This window comes from Pristis pectinata, chromosome 27 (assembly GCF_009764475.1).
Source record: "Pristis pectinata isolate sPriPec2 chromosome 27, sPriPec2.1.pri, whole genome shotgun sequence".
In the NCBI taxonomy this organism is placed as follows: domain Eukaryota; kingdom Metazoa; phylum Chordata; class Chondrichthyes; order Rhinopristiformes; family Pristidae; genus Pristis; species Pristis pectinata.
Window position 1 is genome coordinate 14,839,336 of NC_067431.1, and position 18,043 is coordinate 14,857,378.

Consider the following 18,043-nt stretch of genomic DNA (forward strand, 5'->3'; position numbering starts at 1 on the left):
CAAAACATTTCATTTGAATTAAATCGATGTCATTTAACTTTCCATAGATCAAAATTCATTTCCAGGATATTGGTGTCAATTTTAAAGTCAACATTTAATTGCCAATCAATTGTCACTTTAATTGCAGTCAATTAGGAAGGCAAATATTGTGATGTTTTTGATTTTAAGGTAATTTGAATACAGGAATAGGAACATCATTCTCCGTTCTCTTATTATAAAGACTCTGGTGAGGTTGCATCTGGAATATTGTACACAAGTCTGAACTCCATATCAAATAAAGGATACACTTGTAATAGAGGGAGTTCAGCAAAGGTTCATTATAGTAATTCCTGGGGTGGTGAGTTTGTCCTATGAGAAAAGATTAAACAGGATGAGCCTGTACTCTCTCAAGTTTACAAGAAAAGGAGGTGATCTCATTGAGACCTACAAAAGTCTAATGGGGCTTGAATGGGTGGATGCAGACTTCAATTTTCCTCTGACTGGGGTGTCTAAAATCAGTCATCACAGTCTCAAGTGAGGAGGCAGCCATTCAGGATAAAGATAAAAGTAATTTCTTTGCCCAGATGGTAGCAAATCTTTGGAATTCTCAACCAAGGTCGTACTGAAGTAAAAGATCAGCGAAAAGATATCATTGAATGTCATAGCAAATACAAGGCTCTGAACAACCTAATCCTGTTTTGATTTCTTGTTCTTATTCATTAATGGTCTCAAAATAGCGATGAGCACCTTCTCAAATGTTGCAGTTTATGTGAAGGATCTACTCCCTCAGGGATGATGGATGTGAAAGGCCAGGACCTTGAGCCAGCAATGATGAAGGCACAGCAACATATTTACAAGTCTAGATGTCATGTTGGGTTCATGCCCAATAAAATAACCAGTATAATAATCTAGTAAAGCAGCTGACCAGGAGCTCCAGTGACCCAGGTTCAATCCTGACCTTCGGTGCTGTCCATGTAGAGTTTGCATGTTCTTCTTGTGACCATGTGATTTTCCTCCAGGTGTTCTGGCTTCCTCCCATTTCCCAAAGATGTGCAGGTTGTAGATTAATTGGCTGCTGTAAATTGACCCTAGTCTGTAGGTGAGTGGTAGAATCTGGGGCGGGTTGATGAGAATGTGGGGAGAATAAAATGAGACTAATGGAGGATTAGTGTAAATGGTTGCTTGATGGTTGGCATGGACTTTATAGGTTGAAGGGCTTGTTTCCGCGCTGCATGACTCTGTGACACTGAAACTAGGCTGCTATCCTTATAAATTTGTGGAAATGGCCAGGGGGTTGAAAATGTTTGTAATGTTACAGCTCCAGTATTTTATTGAATGTTGTGCATAGATTGAACGTCTTTTCTGAAATGAGAACTTCCTGTGAAATAAATAACTTCAGTGCCTCCACACTTGGTAGGCAATCCAATTATTTTAAGCAAGGGATGATTTTCAGAAAATAAGAAATGTTGATTGCATTATGTGCTTATTGTGAAGAAGTATTAACATTTTACTTTTCCTAACAGTTTATAATTAATTTATTGGCACCCTGACAACTTGCTTTCAAATGCATGAATTAAGAAATCACGATCACCACGTAAAAAGATATGTGAGAACACTTGACACATTTTAGATTTCTACTCATGAGACACAGCCTGCTAAAGTTAATTAGTGGTTACTTACATACAATGATGAAAAATAAACTAGCAGCAAAATGACATGGATCAACATTCTGGTTAATGTTCTTGAGTAAAAAGGTAGATAAATGACAGATAAATAACTGCTTTACAAGGTGAAAAACCCTTCTGTCTGATTGCAACAATATTTAGATTCCTTCTTGCTCCACAGAGCAAATATAAGTTTCTTTGCATACAGGTGTAAGTTTCTTCATACAGAGAGACACATCTTCAGAGGGCTGTGATCCTCATTAGTTGAGTATATTCAACGCTGAGCTTGTAACTTTTTTGAACCCCAGTGGAATTGGAGGGATTCGGACTGGCAAAATGGATGAAGCACAGGGTCAGCCATGATCTTATTGGTTGTAGAATAGCTTTAAGCAGCCTACACTTACTTCTGTTTCTTTCTTATTCTTTATGAAGTCTTAAAGGGGTTAGGAACATTTATTGTCATTTTAATTGCTGGTGACCAAGATCTACCTTTGTCCTATGAGGAGAAAAGACCAATGATTTTTTATTCTTCCCATGATATTGGAATACCATGTGCAGTTCTGGTCACCTGAGTACAGAAAGGATGGTGTTAACCTTAAAAGGGTGCAGAAGAGATTCATGACGATGTTACTGGGACTGGAGGGATTGAGTTAAAAGGAGAGACTGGATAGGCTGGGACTTATTCCCCTAGAGCACAGGAGCTGAAGAGTGACCTTATAAAGCTTATGAAATCATGAGGGCATAGATAAGGTGAATGGTCACAGTCTTTTTTCCCCAGGGTAGGGGAGTTTAAAAGGTTTAATGTGAGAAGGGAAAGGTTTAAGAGGGATCTGAGGGGCATCTTTTTCATACAGAGGATGGTGCATCTATGGAACAAGCTGCCAGAGGAAGTGGTAGAGGTACAATTATAACAGTTAGAAGACATTTAGATAGGTACACGGAGAGGTTTAGGGAGATATGGGCCAAATGTGGGGAAATGGGACTAGGTCAAGTAGTGCAACTTGGTCAGCATGGACAAATTGGGCCAAAGGCCCTGTTTCCATGTTGTATAACTCTATGACTCTTTGTTAAAGTATCTGTCATTTGGTAGAGTTGTATTTGCTGTGTGCAACCTCACCAGTCAATCTCTCCAAACCAAGTCAAAGGCTCGACAATGGAATTAAGTTCTTTGTTAAACCCTGGGTCTTTCCAAACTGATCTAAATATTGAGGGGTGGGAAATGTTGCTGGGGCTGTGAGCTCCACTTGCTGTAGATTTCATGTTGCTAATGGCAAGGAAACATGCAGTGTAAATAACTAAAAATTAATTTCAGTGCTAAAAATCATCTTGAAGATATGACTCAAACAGCAGTAAAGAATAAACAGTTTGAAATAGAAATTGTGCAAGGAGTCTCTCAGGATCAGTCCAAGAAATGAATGACATATCAACCAAGATGGCACTCTGGGCATACCAACAGTTCCCAGAATGGATCTGAGGTGACACTAATGAGCTTTGGATTGTGTCATTCCTGACAATGACGCTGTTAGTTGACACCACATTCAGCCAGCATTTAATACCTATCTAACTGTCCTTGGAAAGAGTGGTTTGCTAATCCATCTCAGAAGGCAGTTAAATGGATCGCATTGATGTAAGACTGGAATGGTATCCAGACGACAGATTTCCTTTCCTAAAGGATATTAATGAGCCAGATGGGTTTATATGACAATCTGCTAGTTTCATGTCCACCATCACTCCTAGCAACCTTTTATTACAGATTTATTTAACTATCTGAATTTATATTCCACAATTGCCATGGTGGGGTTTGAACTCACATCTCCAGATCATTAGTCAAAGTCTCTGGATACTAGACCAGTAACTTAATCACTCCTGTACCATGCTGCATAAAATGTTGTCAACAGATTGGGGCCAATTTTGACATTGAGCAATAGTGTAAAACAGACACAGCATAGGTGTTTAAGCACATATTTTCATAAATGAATTACCCTAACTAATTTAAATGTACATAATTGTGTTTCAGGGCAACCCAAAAAGTGTAAAATGTGTTCTATAATTCCCATTAGTCAATTGCTAATTTTCTATTTAACTCCTTAGCCCAGCGTGCAGCATCGAGTGAGATAAATACCATGAGTACTTTGCAGTGGTTATATTGACTTCTTTCCATTGTTTCTGCAGCAATGTGGAGCTGAAAGTAATAGAATGCCAGAATGTGAAGCCAAGACTTCAATGGACATGAGATTCATGGACCAAATTCAGCACTGGTACAGGGAAATGACTGAGGAATAAAGTCTAAGTGCCTGCCAATCGCCACCCCTCAAAGATAACACTCACACTGAACTGTCAAGTAACTTGAGGCTGAAGGAGAATGCCCAAAACTGTTGCTAGGTACGCAAGTGTACTTCCCAGCATCCTCTGGCTTGACTCGGAAGATGATCAACATTCCATCAACGAAAATCCGCACCCTCAGGTTCAGGTCACTGTGAGAGACAAAGAGGAACAAAATAAAATTATAATTCTCTTCAAATGTCCCATTTCTGGAATCTAATGCAAAAAGAGACATCTATACCTGTCCCTTTGCATTAAAGGAGACTAGTGCCCTTGTGGAGGTGAAGTACTGACAAAGGATGCCTGGAAAAAGGCTGCTGGACTGCTTTACATGCTGCAGGTATCGAGGGTGTGGCACAGCCTTGACAGGACAGGCACTTTTCTCCCCACCCTTCATTTTCATGTTTGTATACTTATGAGTAACCATATTAATCAAAGTTCATTAGAATTTCAAAATTACCATCCTCTAAGCTGCAGCACCCTTTTGTGATATATATTAATTCACAATATCTAAAAGACATTAAAATTATCCGTATTATTGATCAGCTACTTTATCAAGAGAAAGGAAGTTAGCAATGGAAAATACAGCACCTCAGTACTCTGAAGCACACCGACTATTAAATATTTCTGATCTAATATACAGCAAGCACTAGATGCCAAGTAAGAACCTGTCTGTTCTCCATCAATAAAAGATCTTTGTCATAAGCTTAAGAGCAGCCTCCTACTTCGCTAGAGGGTCATTTCCATTTCTTACACCAGAAACACTTTAGGTAGACATAGTGAATTCACAATCAATTTACATTAGATTATGGATAGATTGGTGCAGGCTGGCTAGCAAGTGACTTTCATTACCAAATGGCTATTATGTTAGTCACTTTGGTGAAAACTCTCAATACACTTTACAATAGGTTGCCATGAAAATTGCTTCATCAGAACCAGGTTAGGAAATTGGATATTCTACTGCACAGAATTTTCAGAAAATGTGTTGATAAACTAGAACTATTACTGACACTGCTGTGCTGAACTAGAAATACTACTGATGATGTAGAACCTCTTCCTATTACTAATAGCAAGGTGAAACATGTTGGAGTAAATTTATATTATGTATCCTTGGTGGTAAAACTGATGTTGTGGATTGGTGATCTATTCCAAAACCTGCCTTGATTTTTCATTGATTAAAATCAATGGACGTAAAATCTAAGGGTTTTATAACTAGTGCTTGGTCCATAGTCCAAGTTTTACCCCTGCCAGCAGGTTAAAAGTCATAGAACCAACAAATATATACAGGCATTGCAAATGATTCAAAAGGTACCCTGAAATGTAGTGAGCCAGAAGTTAATGCCCAATCTTTGCCAAGGATGTTGAGGTTGTCATAATCAATGCCTGAACTCAAACAATGCTCTCTGGAAAGATAATGAGTGAACTTTAGTACAGGGACCTTGTGAAGCTGGCAACCTAGTCTGTGCCACCAGACTGAGGCCTAGTGACGTTGATAGAAATGAAAAATGGGACACTGCGCAAACCAACATATGCTGTATTGGTGCAATATCATCCTGAAGCTCAAAAAAGACAGAACTACATTCCAATTTAAACCAGGCCAACAGATAAAATATGATCTTACTAACAGTATTTTCCAGAATGGTTACATTTTGTATTTTGACTGCAACATCATCAAAAAGGATGAAACACCAATTTACCAACTACTTACAACACAAAATGGTCCATTCAGCCCTCTTCATATCCACGTCACATGAACCCCCTCCCACTCCTACTTCCACCCATCAGCCCTTCTCTCACCTGCACATCACTAGGGCTTCCTTAAACGAGTGTGTGTTGTTCACCACAGCTACTCTGAGTGCTAGAAAATTCCACATTCTCACTTCTCCCTGGATATGGACACAATTTTGAATTTCCTAATTTACACGACAATGTTGCCATCCTCTGTTGTATTCCTTGCAATCCTGCAATGGACAACTTTGCATATTACTGTAGACAATGCTATCTGAGGATGTCACTTACTCCCACACATTTAATTGGAATAAGTAGCTAGAATCTTGCCTTTTTTTAAAATAAAAATTGCCTTACCAACTCTTGAGATTAAGCAGACATATGAAAATATTGTCAAACGTTTCCCAAATACTACTCTGGTATTTACCTGCTAATAACACTTGACAGACACATGTATGAAAAATGTTTTTACTCTCACCAAGCATAAATTTACAAATCTCTGAGATGTACTTGTTACTAAAATCCCTTTACAATAATAAATTCAATATTGCAAAAATATTAAAATAAAAATCTCAATGAAGTATTGCTTTCTTACCCTAATACATAAAATGTATTGAACTATCACATCGTGCGTTACATTATCACTAGTTCATTAACATGTGGTGTAAAGGCCCTCACAGGGGTAGGGAACTGACAACTATGCTGAATGTAAATGGATAATACGCGAGGAGAAGCATGCATGAATTTTAGGTTAAATTGAGGCATTGATGGTCATAATAATCTAATATGTGCATGCTTTTGAATTATTCAGTTTAGATTTCATAACGAATCACTGATTAGTAAGAACAAAATCAATTATTGTTGAAAAGTTCCCTTTTGCTGATTTCAGCTGTGGATCACAATATTTTCTTTCCAAATCTTTTGAATAACTGTTTGCTGCACCATCAGCTGGGAGTTTCAGTAGAATTAGGCCAAAGGTTGTTAGAATTTTAAATCTGTTCATCTAGTAAACCAGGATAATGCTGCCACAAGTGCAGCCTGTTTTCTGGGATCCCATCCAAGTGATCATTATTTACAGCAAGGCAGTGTTGGTAATGAAGGCTAGGGGCTAAGATAACACTGGAACAGTTCTCATCCAATCTCCAAACATAGTAAAGGCCAACTGAATGTAATCTGCAGCAGGGACAATGGTTGAATCCGCCCCTCCATCCAGGACAAACAGACCAAGTATCATACATGGGCCCTTGTGGCTTAGCACCACATCAGCCAATGCATGTGTCACTAAACCAAGGGGAAACTATTCAGTAACCATGTTTGAAAGGATACCTCAGTCAATTAATGCTTGGGTATGTGCCTTGTTAGGTTCTGGTTAATTACACTGCAGTTAAAATCCTAAATACGTTAACCTAAAAAGCATAAATTAATAATTGAAAATTGGAGCTTTGCAAAATATATTGGCAGGAATTCCCAGTACTCAATATTTGTTTTTAAATTCTAAGACAATCATTATTATTTATTGGGTAAATGGAAGAATGTAAGAACTTATTAACTCTACAACTTCCTGATTATTCCAGAAGCCACTGTTAGTGTAAACTGGGCCAATGGCACAACATGTCCTATACAACTGAATACACATTATAATGGAATACAAGCCATATGGTGATTTCAAGGCTGTAATGTGAGATATCATGACCCATGATAAGTTTGTGGCAATCTCATCAAGCTAGGCTTTCAGTAACAATGACTTATATTCAGGATTAATGCAGTAAAATATACCAGTGCATGTTACAGCAGTTACTAAACAAAAATTGGCCCCAGGCCATGTAAAGAGACATTAGAAAAGATTCCAAAAATTTGCTCATAGAGGTAGGTTTTGAAAAGGAATGAAAGAAGCAGAGAGAGTGACACAGTAGAGCTGTTGCCTCATAGTTCCAGTGACCCAAGTTCAATGCTGACCCATGGAACTGTCTGTGTGGAATTTTTCATGTTCTCCCTGTGACCATGTAGGTTTCCCTTAGGTGCTCCAGTTTCCTCCCACATGTCAAAGGACATGTGGGTTAGTTGGTTAATAGGCCACTGTAAATTACCCCTAGACTGGAGGTGAGTGATAGAATCTAAAGGCAGTTGATAGGAATGTGTGGAGAAAAAAATTGGGATTGGTGTAGGATTAACATAAATGGGTGCTTGAATATGGTAATCTGGAAGAACTGTTTCCATAACTCTTTATGACAAACAAAAGTGGTTATGGAGAGAATTCCAGTATTCAGTACCTAGGTAGCTGAAACCACCACAGCAATTAAATTGGGGATACTCAAGAGACCAAAGTTGGAGAAGTGCAGAGATCTTGTCAGCTATAAAAAGTTAAAAGATAGGAAAAGCTTGGCCATAGAGAGTAGAAGTACATGAAAAATAACAAAAAGAATTGCAAGCAACACCATCCACGAACCCTAAACATTCATTCCCTTTACCAGCATCTCACCATGGCTACAATCTGCGCTATCCACAAAACACATTGCAGTTACTCACTAATATTACTAAAACATTTGGCAAATCAGCAATCTGTGTCACCACGTAGGACAAGAACACCAGGTGCATGGGGCCACCATCATCTGCAGGTTCTGTTCTAATTCATCCACCATCTTGATTTAGGAATATATCACCATTCATTCTTTACCAGAAGGATTGCAGCCGTTCAAAAAGGTGGCTCACCACCACATTTTTAAGAACAATTAGGGATGGGCGATAGATGCTGGCCATGCTAGTGATTAAAATATTTAATTTTATTAACTGTTCTTTACCAAAATCTGAGTCACAAATCCTGTAGAAGCACTAAGGATTGTCTAACTTGGTAGAATCATTTAATTTATGATTATGCCTCTTTCTTTCATAAGTTTTCATAATTTATTCCATTTTGTTATCTTATTCTTAGACAGTCCTGTGGAGTCAAAGTTGACTTGCTTCCATTCCAGTTCTGAGGTGACCGATGAGCCAATGTGGGAACTGCAGACTCTACCACAAATCAGGCAGGAGTTTTTTCCTCTATCTACCTGCTAATCTCTTGTCATGACAGAGCTTGGAACAGAGTGTCTGCTTCAGGAGTCTGGTGTTTTCCAGGGTTTGGTCACAAACTGACAGACAGTAATGATGTACACTGGGAACATGTCGGCAAAGTACCTTTGTTTTGCTGATGTTAAGTGCAAGGCCCATTTCCTCAAATGCTTCATTGAATAAATCAGTAGTGACTTGGAGGTCGGTCTCCAAGTGTGGGCTCAAGTCCAAATGGAAGCACAATGGATGCTCAAATCAGGAGCCATGAATTATTTATGGTTCAAGACAGCACTCAAGCCACAGGAGAAAGAGGATGATAACCACTGTGTAAATAATGACAACTGTGCGGTAGAATCACAATTAGTATTACTCAGATAGGTTACCTTTGAAACAACTGCAGCTAGTCAAAAACATGGAATTTAAAAGGCTGGTAGATTCTGACAATCCACAAAGGATAAATGCTGACTTTCCTTTATTACTTCTAGAATTTGATTTAATCACATTAAGATAAACTGAAACTGAAAAATTTCTCTTTCTTTGGTAACTATTATAGTTTAAGAAACGTTATTTGGTCAAATTTAATCTAGCTCCCAAAGGACAGATATTGGCACCAAGTTGCTCATTATTCAGTACTGATTGGCAATAAGTCAGTAATAGAATTCATAGAGCTCACAGAGATCTATCAGAAAGAAAACAGTGTTCCCCAACTTTAACGGGATCTTTGTAAAATATCACAGTTCTGTCCAAACTGAATACATTTCCATTGAAAGTCCATTTACATCCCTAGACACGGTGAACTTCTAAGTGAATGTTGGCTCAAGAGGTTTAGCTAGCATGTGCAGGATTTTAATTCTGTTTTGATGGTTTGCAATATGTTTTGATTTTCGGTCTTATTCTCTCTGTTAACCCTCTCTATGCTGTGCACTACTGGTGAGTATGGATTGTTCAGGGTGCAAAGGAGAAAGTGGTTAGACTTATGGAAGCACTGGAATTGCTGGTGTAGAGAAAACCAAGACCCATATAATTTACTTTTGACCAGTCCTGGTAGTCACATGGTATAATGATAATTGGTACTAACCATGCCAATCGATCTCTATCAATTCTGCCAGGGTAGCCTACAACCTGGTGATATGAACACTGAATTCTCCAACTTCTGGTACCTGCTCCCTCTCTGCTATTTTTCTCTTTCCTCCTGATCCACCTGGCCCTTATCACCATCTCTCTCTTCCCTCCCCCATTGACTTTCCATCTGCCCATCACCCTCCTCCCACTGGTCTACTCCTCCATTCCTGCCCTCTGCCCTCCCCACCTCCCTCCCTTCATTTCATGCTCCACCTTCCTCTCCTATCAGACTCCATTACCTTCAGCCCCTTGACACTTCAACCTATCACCTCCTAGCTTCTGATACTATCCCCACTCTCCCCTCCCCCATTTGCCCATCACATCTGCCACCACTCCCCCCACCCCAGGATCCACCTATTGCCTGCCAACTCTTTCTCCACCCTTTCGTACTGGCTATCTCCCCTCTATCTTTCAGCCCAGATGAAGGGTCTCGACCTGAAACGTTGACTGTCCATTTCCCTGCATAGATGCTGCCTGACCCGCTGAGTTCCTCCAGCGTTTTATCCAAATTCCAGTACCTGCAGTCTTTTGTGTCTCCAGTCTCAATCAATTAGTTGACAAGAGGTTCAAGCACGAGGTCAGGGAACCTCAGAGGTGGAAAGTTTTGGGACACACAGTCCACCATGCTGACACTCCTGTAGCAATAGTGATGGCACACTGGGAAATGTGGGAGAGTAGAAATGGCCAACTGTTATGATGTGCAAAAAACAATTACATGGTTGGAGCAAAGAGATCATCTTGTAAGGGAATATCCATGAAAATCATCATTCCAATGTTGACTGTTGAAGCAAATTGATGCTATATTAATCACTCCATGCTTAAAGCCATACTGCATTTTCATGTGGATTATTTAACTAAGGAGGAGAACACCCTTACTAAAAGGATTCTTCATCATTCACTTTTACACATGCAAAATATGTAAGAATAATGATCAAAGTAATACTCTCGAAAATAAATTCAAATTTTTATAGAAAACTGTAATCACTTAAATCACCTTGCAAATTGTTTCTCCAATATATTTGAAGGCAACACCAATATCTGCACCAAAAACAAATAAATACAACAGACACTCATGAATTATTTGACAGCTACTAATTTCACTGTAGAGATGAGTACCAAGATTGTAGAATCATCAGAGATAAGAGGAAAGCATTATTAAAGTTTATTATTTAAAAAGAGACTTAATATTGAATAAGTTGCTCAACGCTATTAGGCATGTCACCATGGTTTGACTGTTTAGTTCCAAGGACCCTGAGGGATGGCAAAAACAGTGCCGAGCAAATGTTATACCTCTTCAAAAAAGGTTTGGGAAAATGGGAAATTATTTCAATTGCCAGTTAGTTTTTAGTCTGCAAAACACACTAAATTAATAAGCACTCAGATACTAGAAATAGAGCAAAACAGCATATTTTGCTGAAGAAATGATTAAGCTTCACTAACTTCTTTGAATTTTTGAAGAAGTAACAGAGAGGGTAGGCAGCTATGTAAGAGATTTATGGCAATGGTAATGGCAAATAGACTTAAGGGGAATGCATCCATGTGTATAGAGTTGATCTCAAAGAAAAAAAAGCAAAGGAAATGAAAGTTTCTCAGAATAGGTAAGGACTAATTACTCTCTGTTTGGACTGCTTTTATTTACAGCTTACACAATGTACCTGCACTTAAGAATTGAGCCAACAACATCATCCTTTGCTGATTACACCAAATTGTGAAGGGCAGTAAAGTACAATGAGGATTTTAAAAGACTGTGGAGTAAACACAGGTGAGGCAGCTGGTATCTATCTCAGATTGGCAGTTTAGGGGCAGATGCAGTTTAATAAAAAGACATGAAGCAATATACTTTTACTTAGACTAGTGATACAAATTACTCTTTCAGTTGTTGATCTTGATTCCATTACTATCTAAAAATATATTATTCTCTGCTTGATTGAACTCTATGACCAAGCTTCCACAACCCCCTGAGGCAGGGAATTTCAAAGATTCACTGGCCTTTGAATGAACAAATTTCTTCTCATCTCAATGCTGAATGGCCTACCCTTTACTCTGTGACTGTGATCCTTGGTCTGAAACACCTCAGCCAAGGAAAACATCCTTTGTGCATCCAGACTGTTGAGCCCTGTAAGAATTTGTAGGCTCTAATGAGATCTACTGTCACTGTTCTGAACTCTGAAGAATAAGAGTCTGGTCTAATGTGTGGCAAGTATACCTGGTTTTAGGTAAAGAGACCAATACTCCAGGTGTAGTCTCACCAAAGCCCTATATAAATGCAGTAAGACATGTTAACTCCTATACTTAAATCCTCTTATAATAAAGGCCAAAATACAACTTGCCTTCCTAACTGCTTGCTACACCTTCATGTTGCCTTTCAATGACTTGTATACAAGAACACCAAAGTCACTTTGAACATGAATATTACCCAACATCTCACCATTTAAAAAATACTCTCACTTTTGGTTTTGTGCACCAACGCAGTCGACTTCACATTTTTCCACATTATTTTGCTTCTGCCACATTCTTACCCACACATTCAACTCGTCTGTATCCCTTGAAAAGGCTTTACATCCCCCTCACTGTCTACAATCCCGCTTAGTTTTGTATCATCAGCAAATTTGGAAATATGACATTTGGTCCCCCTCAGCCAAATCGCTGATGTAGATTGTGAATAACAGAGACCCAGGCAATGTTCCGTAGTGTAGCGGTTAGTGCAACACTTTATAGCGCCAGCGACTGGGTTCAATTACGGCCGCTGTCATGTAAGAAGTTTGTACGTTCTCCCCGTGTCTGCGTGGATTTCCTCCGGGTGCTCAGGTTTCCTCCCACATTCCAAAGGCGTACAGGTTAGGAAGTTGTGGGCATGCTATGTCGGTGCCGGAAGCATGGCGACACTTGCGGGCTGCCCTCAGAACACCCTATGCAAAAGATACATTTCACTGTGTGTTTCGATGTACATGTAACTAATAAAGATACCTTATCTTAATATCCCACCAGCCACAGCCTGCCAACCTGAGAAAGGTTAATTTATTCCCACTCTTTTCTTTCAGTCCAATAACCAATTCTCAATTCATCTCAGTATATTATCCACAACTCTGTGTGTCCTACCCTTGTCAACCAACCTCTTGTGTGAAACCTTATCGAAAGCCTAATGAAAATCTAAACACTGATGGTCAGCATGGACCTGATGGGCTAAAGTGTCTGTGCTGTATGACTCTATGACACTACATTAGGTTTACCCCTTATCCACTCAACTGGTCACATTCTAAAGATCTCCAGCAGATTAGTCAAACATGATTTTGGTTTCATCAATCCATGCTGACCCTGCTCTGTCCTATTCACAACAAAAACAGAAAAGGCTGGAAATACTCAGCAGGTCAGGCCACATCTGTGGGAAGAGAAACAGGACCAATGTTTCAGGTCAGTGCATTTCCAGCATTTTCTGTTTTTGTTTTAGATTTCCAGCATCTGCAGTTTTTTTTGATTTTCTCTGCTCACACCTATTATTCTTTTTAAGGTGTACTGTTATTACATCCTTCTTTATAGATTCTAGCAACTTCCCTATGACTGACATTAGACTAACACACCAATAGTTCCTCATTTTCTCTCTCTGTCCTTTCCCAAATAGAAGAGTCACATTTGCTGACTTTTCTATTCACAGGAACAATTCAGGAATCTTTGGAATTTTGGAAGATTCCAGTGCATTCACTATCTCCATCGCCACCTCCTTCAAAAAGCTGCCACGTAAAACAGTGGGTCTTTGGGATTTATCAGCTTTCATCCGCTTCTCTGGCACCTTTTTTTACTAACACTTATTTCCTTCAGTTCTTCCTTCTCATTAGACCCTTGGTTCTCTGTTATTTCTGCCTAGTATTTATGTCTTCTTCTGTGAAGATGGACAGAAAGTATATGTAAAATTCCTCTGCCATTTTTTTGATTCCCACCATAAATTCTCCTGTCTCTATCTGTACAGGACCCGTATTTATCTTTGCTAGTCTTTTCTTTTGTTATATGCCTATTGAAGCTTTACGGTTCGTTGCCAGTTTAATTTCATATTTTGTCTTGTCTGTCTTTATCAGTTTCTTGGTCCTCCTTTGCTCAGTGTGGAATTAAAAAGGGAACTCTTATTGCAACAAGATGAACTCAGAAACCAAATGATCTGCTTTCTTGTCATACCGTTCTGGGATTCAGTGAAATGACGCATGTGGTAAATTCAAGTTTATATAGGAAGCTGTTGTAGTTCTGATGTACAACAGACATAAAACAGATGGTGCAATTCAACAAGCCTCCTCATTCCTGCAATTGGCCACTTCCTAAAGCTGAACGGGGAAGAGCACTTCTAAAATATGCAATTAAGAATTTTTATTAGCTTACTGACAAAAGTTATGTGTTTTATGACCAAGATTCTCCTACCCAGCCATCGTTTAATTCTAACTGCAGTGTTACGGCATGCTGGTACATGGTCTTTTACAAATTTTCACAATAAAATTTCATTCTAGTGCATTATATTATTTGAGTCAACTAATATTTAATTCATTCCAACATTTTTGTGAATCAAGAAATCCACCTAAGTTCTTTACATCCCCTTAATTCTACATTAAGTCATTTGTAAAAAAATAAACAGATCACTTTTTACAGGCATCTTACAAAAGAAATTTGCCTACAATTTTAAATCTGTGTTGATCATTCTTGCCTAGAAATTGTATCACATAGGACTCATTTTTTAGACACTAATTGTAAAACATTCATCACCCCCTTCCCCAGCAAAGTAGATCAGGCTCCTGAATATTTGTGGGTGAAATGATGTCAATGAGAACGTGAAGTGGGACTTCTATGAATGATCCACGGAATGATCCACGTAAGCATGTCAGAATTTTCCCCAGTATTAGGTGCATACCTCATGATGTCATTAATTGTGTAAAGCACACTTCTGCCCACACTGATGTAAATCAGTGATCAAAGCTTCAAACTGTATTTGTTGTGGAAGAGTCTCAGTAGGACCAGGATCACATTGTGCTGGCTTCTTCCCTTTTAAAGGGACTCTGTGGTACTGGGAGACCTGACGGGCAGCTCCAGAACTGACCTCAGGGTGCTCAGACACTTTCCAAAGTCCAAAGAATGTGTGTAAATTAACAGGAAATGCTTTCGCTGGCATTTAACTGCTGAGATGCTCATTACATGGTGCTCTAGTAGTGACCCCATTAGTAGCACTTCATTAGTTCAGATATCATTATGGCCATGGCTGGCCACTCAGGGTGGGGTCAGGGACCTCACAGAAGTTGAAGGCAGGTTCATCAGTGAAGAGCTTACTCCCACAGATTCCTCAGGGATACCACATCATATGTAGAGCAAAAAGCAAACTGCTGGAGGAACTCAGCAGGTCAGACTGCATCTGTGGAGAGAAATGGACAGTTGATGTTTCAGGACCAGATGAAGGGTCTCGACTTGAAACGTCAACTGTCCATTCCCTCCACAGATGCTGCCTGACCCACTGAGTTCCAAGAGAGACTGCATATGCTGGAAATCTGGAGTAGCACACACGAAATGCTGGAGGAACTCAGCAGGTCAGGCAGCATTGATGGAGGGAAATGAACAGTTGATGTTTTGGGCCAAGACCCTTCATCAGGACTGGAAAGGAAGAGGGCAGAAGCCAGAATAAAAGGAGTTGGGGGGAGAGGGAGGAGAACAAGCTGACAGGTGATAGGCGAATACAGCTGGGGGGGAAGGTAGCTAGGTGGGGGAAGGGACGAAGCGGGAATGAGGTGAGAAGGTGGTAGATGATAGGTGGAAGAGGCAAAGGGTTGAACAAGCTGGAATCTGATAGGAGAGGACAATGGACCATGGAACAAAGGGAAGGTGGGGAACCAGATGGAGTAAGGTGTGAGTGAGGGGCAAGTCGAGAGGGCATGGGAGGGGAAAGAGAAGTGGTAAAGGGGCCAGGGGGATAAGGGAAAATCGAAAGGGGGGAGGGGGTGGGGAACTGAGGGGAACGGTTACCGGAAGTTAAATCGATGTTGATGCTGTCAGTTTGGAGACGACCAAGATGAAATATGAGGCATTGTTCCTCTAATCTGCATTTAGCCTCAATTTGGCAGTAGAGGAGGCCATGTACAGACATGTCAGTGTGGGAATGAGAAGTGGAATTAAAGACTCCAGCAGTTTTTTTTACTCTTGATTCCAACATCTGCTGTCTCTTGTGTCCCAGATCATATATGGACTCTGATGAGAGCTTATCCAGGTTTTCCAAGGCTGTCATCATTACAATATGTGACATGCTCTGAGAAGACATTCTGTCACACTTTCCTGTTTGAATTGTTCTCACAGTAGAAGTCAAGGTCATGTTAACTCTCACTTCTTTGCAACAGGGTCATTTCAGGCAGCTATAGCAGATCTTTGCCACATCTCCCAACTTGCTGCTTACCGTAATGCAGAGAGGTCACCTAGGTACTGTGTTAGGGCAGATGTGAGTTCTCTGACTTTGAGTCAGCCAGAAGCAGGTGGTTTCTCAAGCACTGGGATTTGACAGTGTTTCTGGCTTCCAGGAGTGCAGACAGTCAGTCACTGAACTCATCTGCCTACTAGTTCTCCTGCAAAGAATAAAGCCTTTTCACCAAACTAGTGGGCCTAAAGGTAGACAAGTCCCCTGGTCCTGATGGGATGCATCCCAAGGTATTGAAAGAAATGGGGGAAGTTATAGTAGAGGCATTTGTGATAACTTACCAAAATTCTCTGGACTCTGGGCAGGTCCCGGCAGATTGGAAGACAACAAATGTCACACCACTGTTTAAAAAAGATGTATCAAAAGGCAGGTTAGGCCAGTTAGCTTAATGTCTGTAGTTGGGAAAATGCTTGAAGCTATCATTAAGGAAGAAATAGTGAGACATATGGATGGAAGTGCTTTCATGAGGCAGACACAACATGGATTCAGGAAGGGCAGATCCTGTTTGACAAACTTTCTGGAATTCTTTGAGGATATAATGACTGCAGTGGATAGAGGTGGACAGGTGGATGTCGTATACTTGGATTTCCAGAAGGCATCCGATAAGCTGCTGCATAAAAGACTTATCCATAAGATAAGGATGCATGGAGTTGGGGGCATGGATAGAAGTAAACCAATAAAAGGCAGAGAGTTGGGATAAATGGGTGATTCTCTGGTTGGCAATCAGTGGTGAGCGGGGTGCCGCAAGGGTCAGTGCTGGGCCTGCAACTGTTCACGATGTACATTAACGATTTGGAAGAGGAGACCAAATGTAGCGTATCTAAGTTTGCTGATGACACTAAATTGAGTGGAAAAGCAAATTCTGCAGAGGATGCGGAGAGTCTGCAGAGAGATATAGATAGGTTAAGTGAGTGGGCAAGAGTCTGGCAGATGGAGTACAATGTTGGTAAATGCGAGGTCATCCACTTTGGAAGGAGAAATAGAAGATCAGATTATTATTTGAATGGTGAAAGATTGCACCATGCTGTTGTGCAGAGGGACTTGGCAGTGTTTGTGCATGAATTGCAAAAGGTTGGTTTACAGGTGCAACAGGTTATCAGGAAGGCAAATGCTTGGTCTTCATTGCTGGAGGAATTGAATTTAAGAGCAGGGAGGTTCTGCTGCAACTGTACAGGGTACTGGTGAGGCTGCACCTGGAGTACTGCGTGCAGTTCTGGTCTCCTTACTTGAGGAAGGATATACTGGCTTTGGAGGCGGTGCAGAGGAGGTTGATTCCACAGATGAGGGGGTTAGCCGATGAGGAGAGATTGTGTCACCTGGGGTATGAGGAGAGATTGTGTCGCCTGGGACTATACTTGCTGGAATTCAGAAAAGTGAGAGAGGATCTTATAGAAACATATAAAATTATGAAAAGGATAGATAAGATAGAGGCAGGAAGGTTGTTTCCACTGGTAGGTTTGACTAGAACTAGGAGACAGAGCCTCAAGATTTGGGGGAATAGATTTAGGATGGCGATGAGGAGAAACTACTTTTCCCAGAGAGTAGTGAACCTGTGGAATTCTCTGCCCAGGGAAACAGTGGAGGCTACCTCACTAAATATATTTAAGACACAGTTAGATAGATTTTTGCATAGTAGGGTAATTAGGAGTTATGGGGAAAAGGCAGGTAGGTGGATCTGAGTCCATGGCCAGATCAGCCATGATCTTATTGAATGGCGGAGCAGGCCTACTCCTGTTCATATTTCTTATGT

General features: G+C 40.2%; 1 protein-coding gene across 1 annotated transcript in view; it reads right to left on the reverse strand.

The window, feature by feature from the left end:
• The window catches only part of LOC127583746 (protein turtle homolog B-like), a 553,788-nt gene that overhangs the window by 108,314 nt on the left and 427,431 nt on the right, over window positions 1-18,043 (reverse strand). Inside the window, 1 exon segment of the mRNA XM_052040046.1 lies at window positions 3,972-4,117. Coding sequence (XP_051896006.1) covers window positions 3,972-4,117 — 146 coding nt within the window.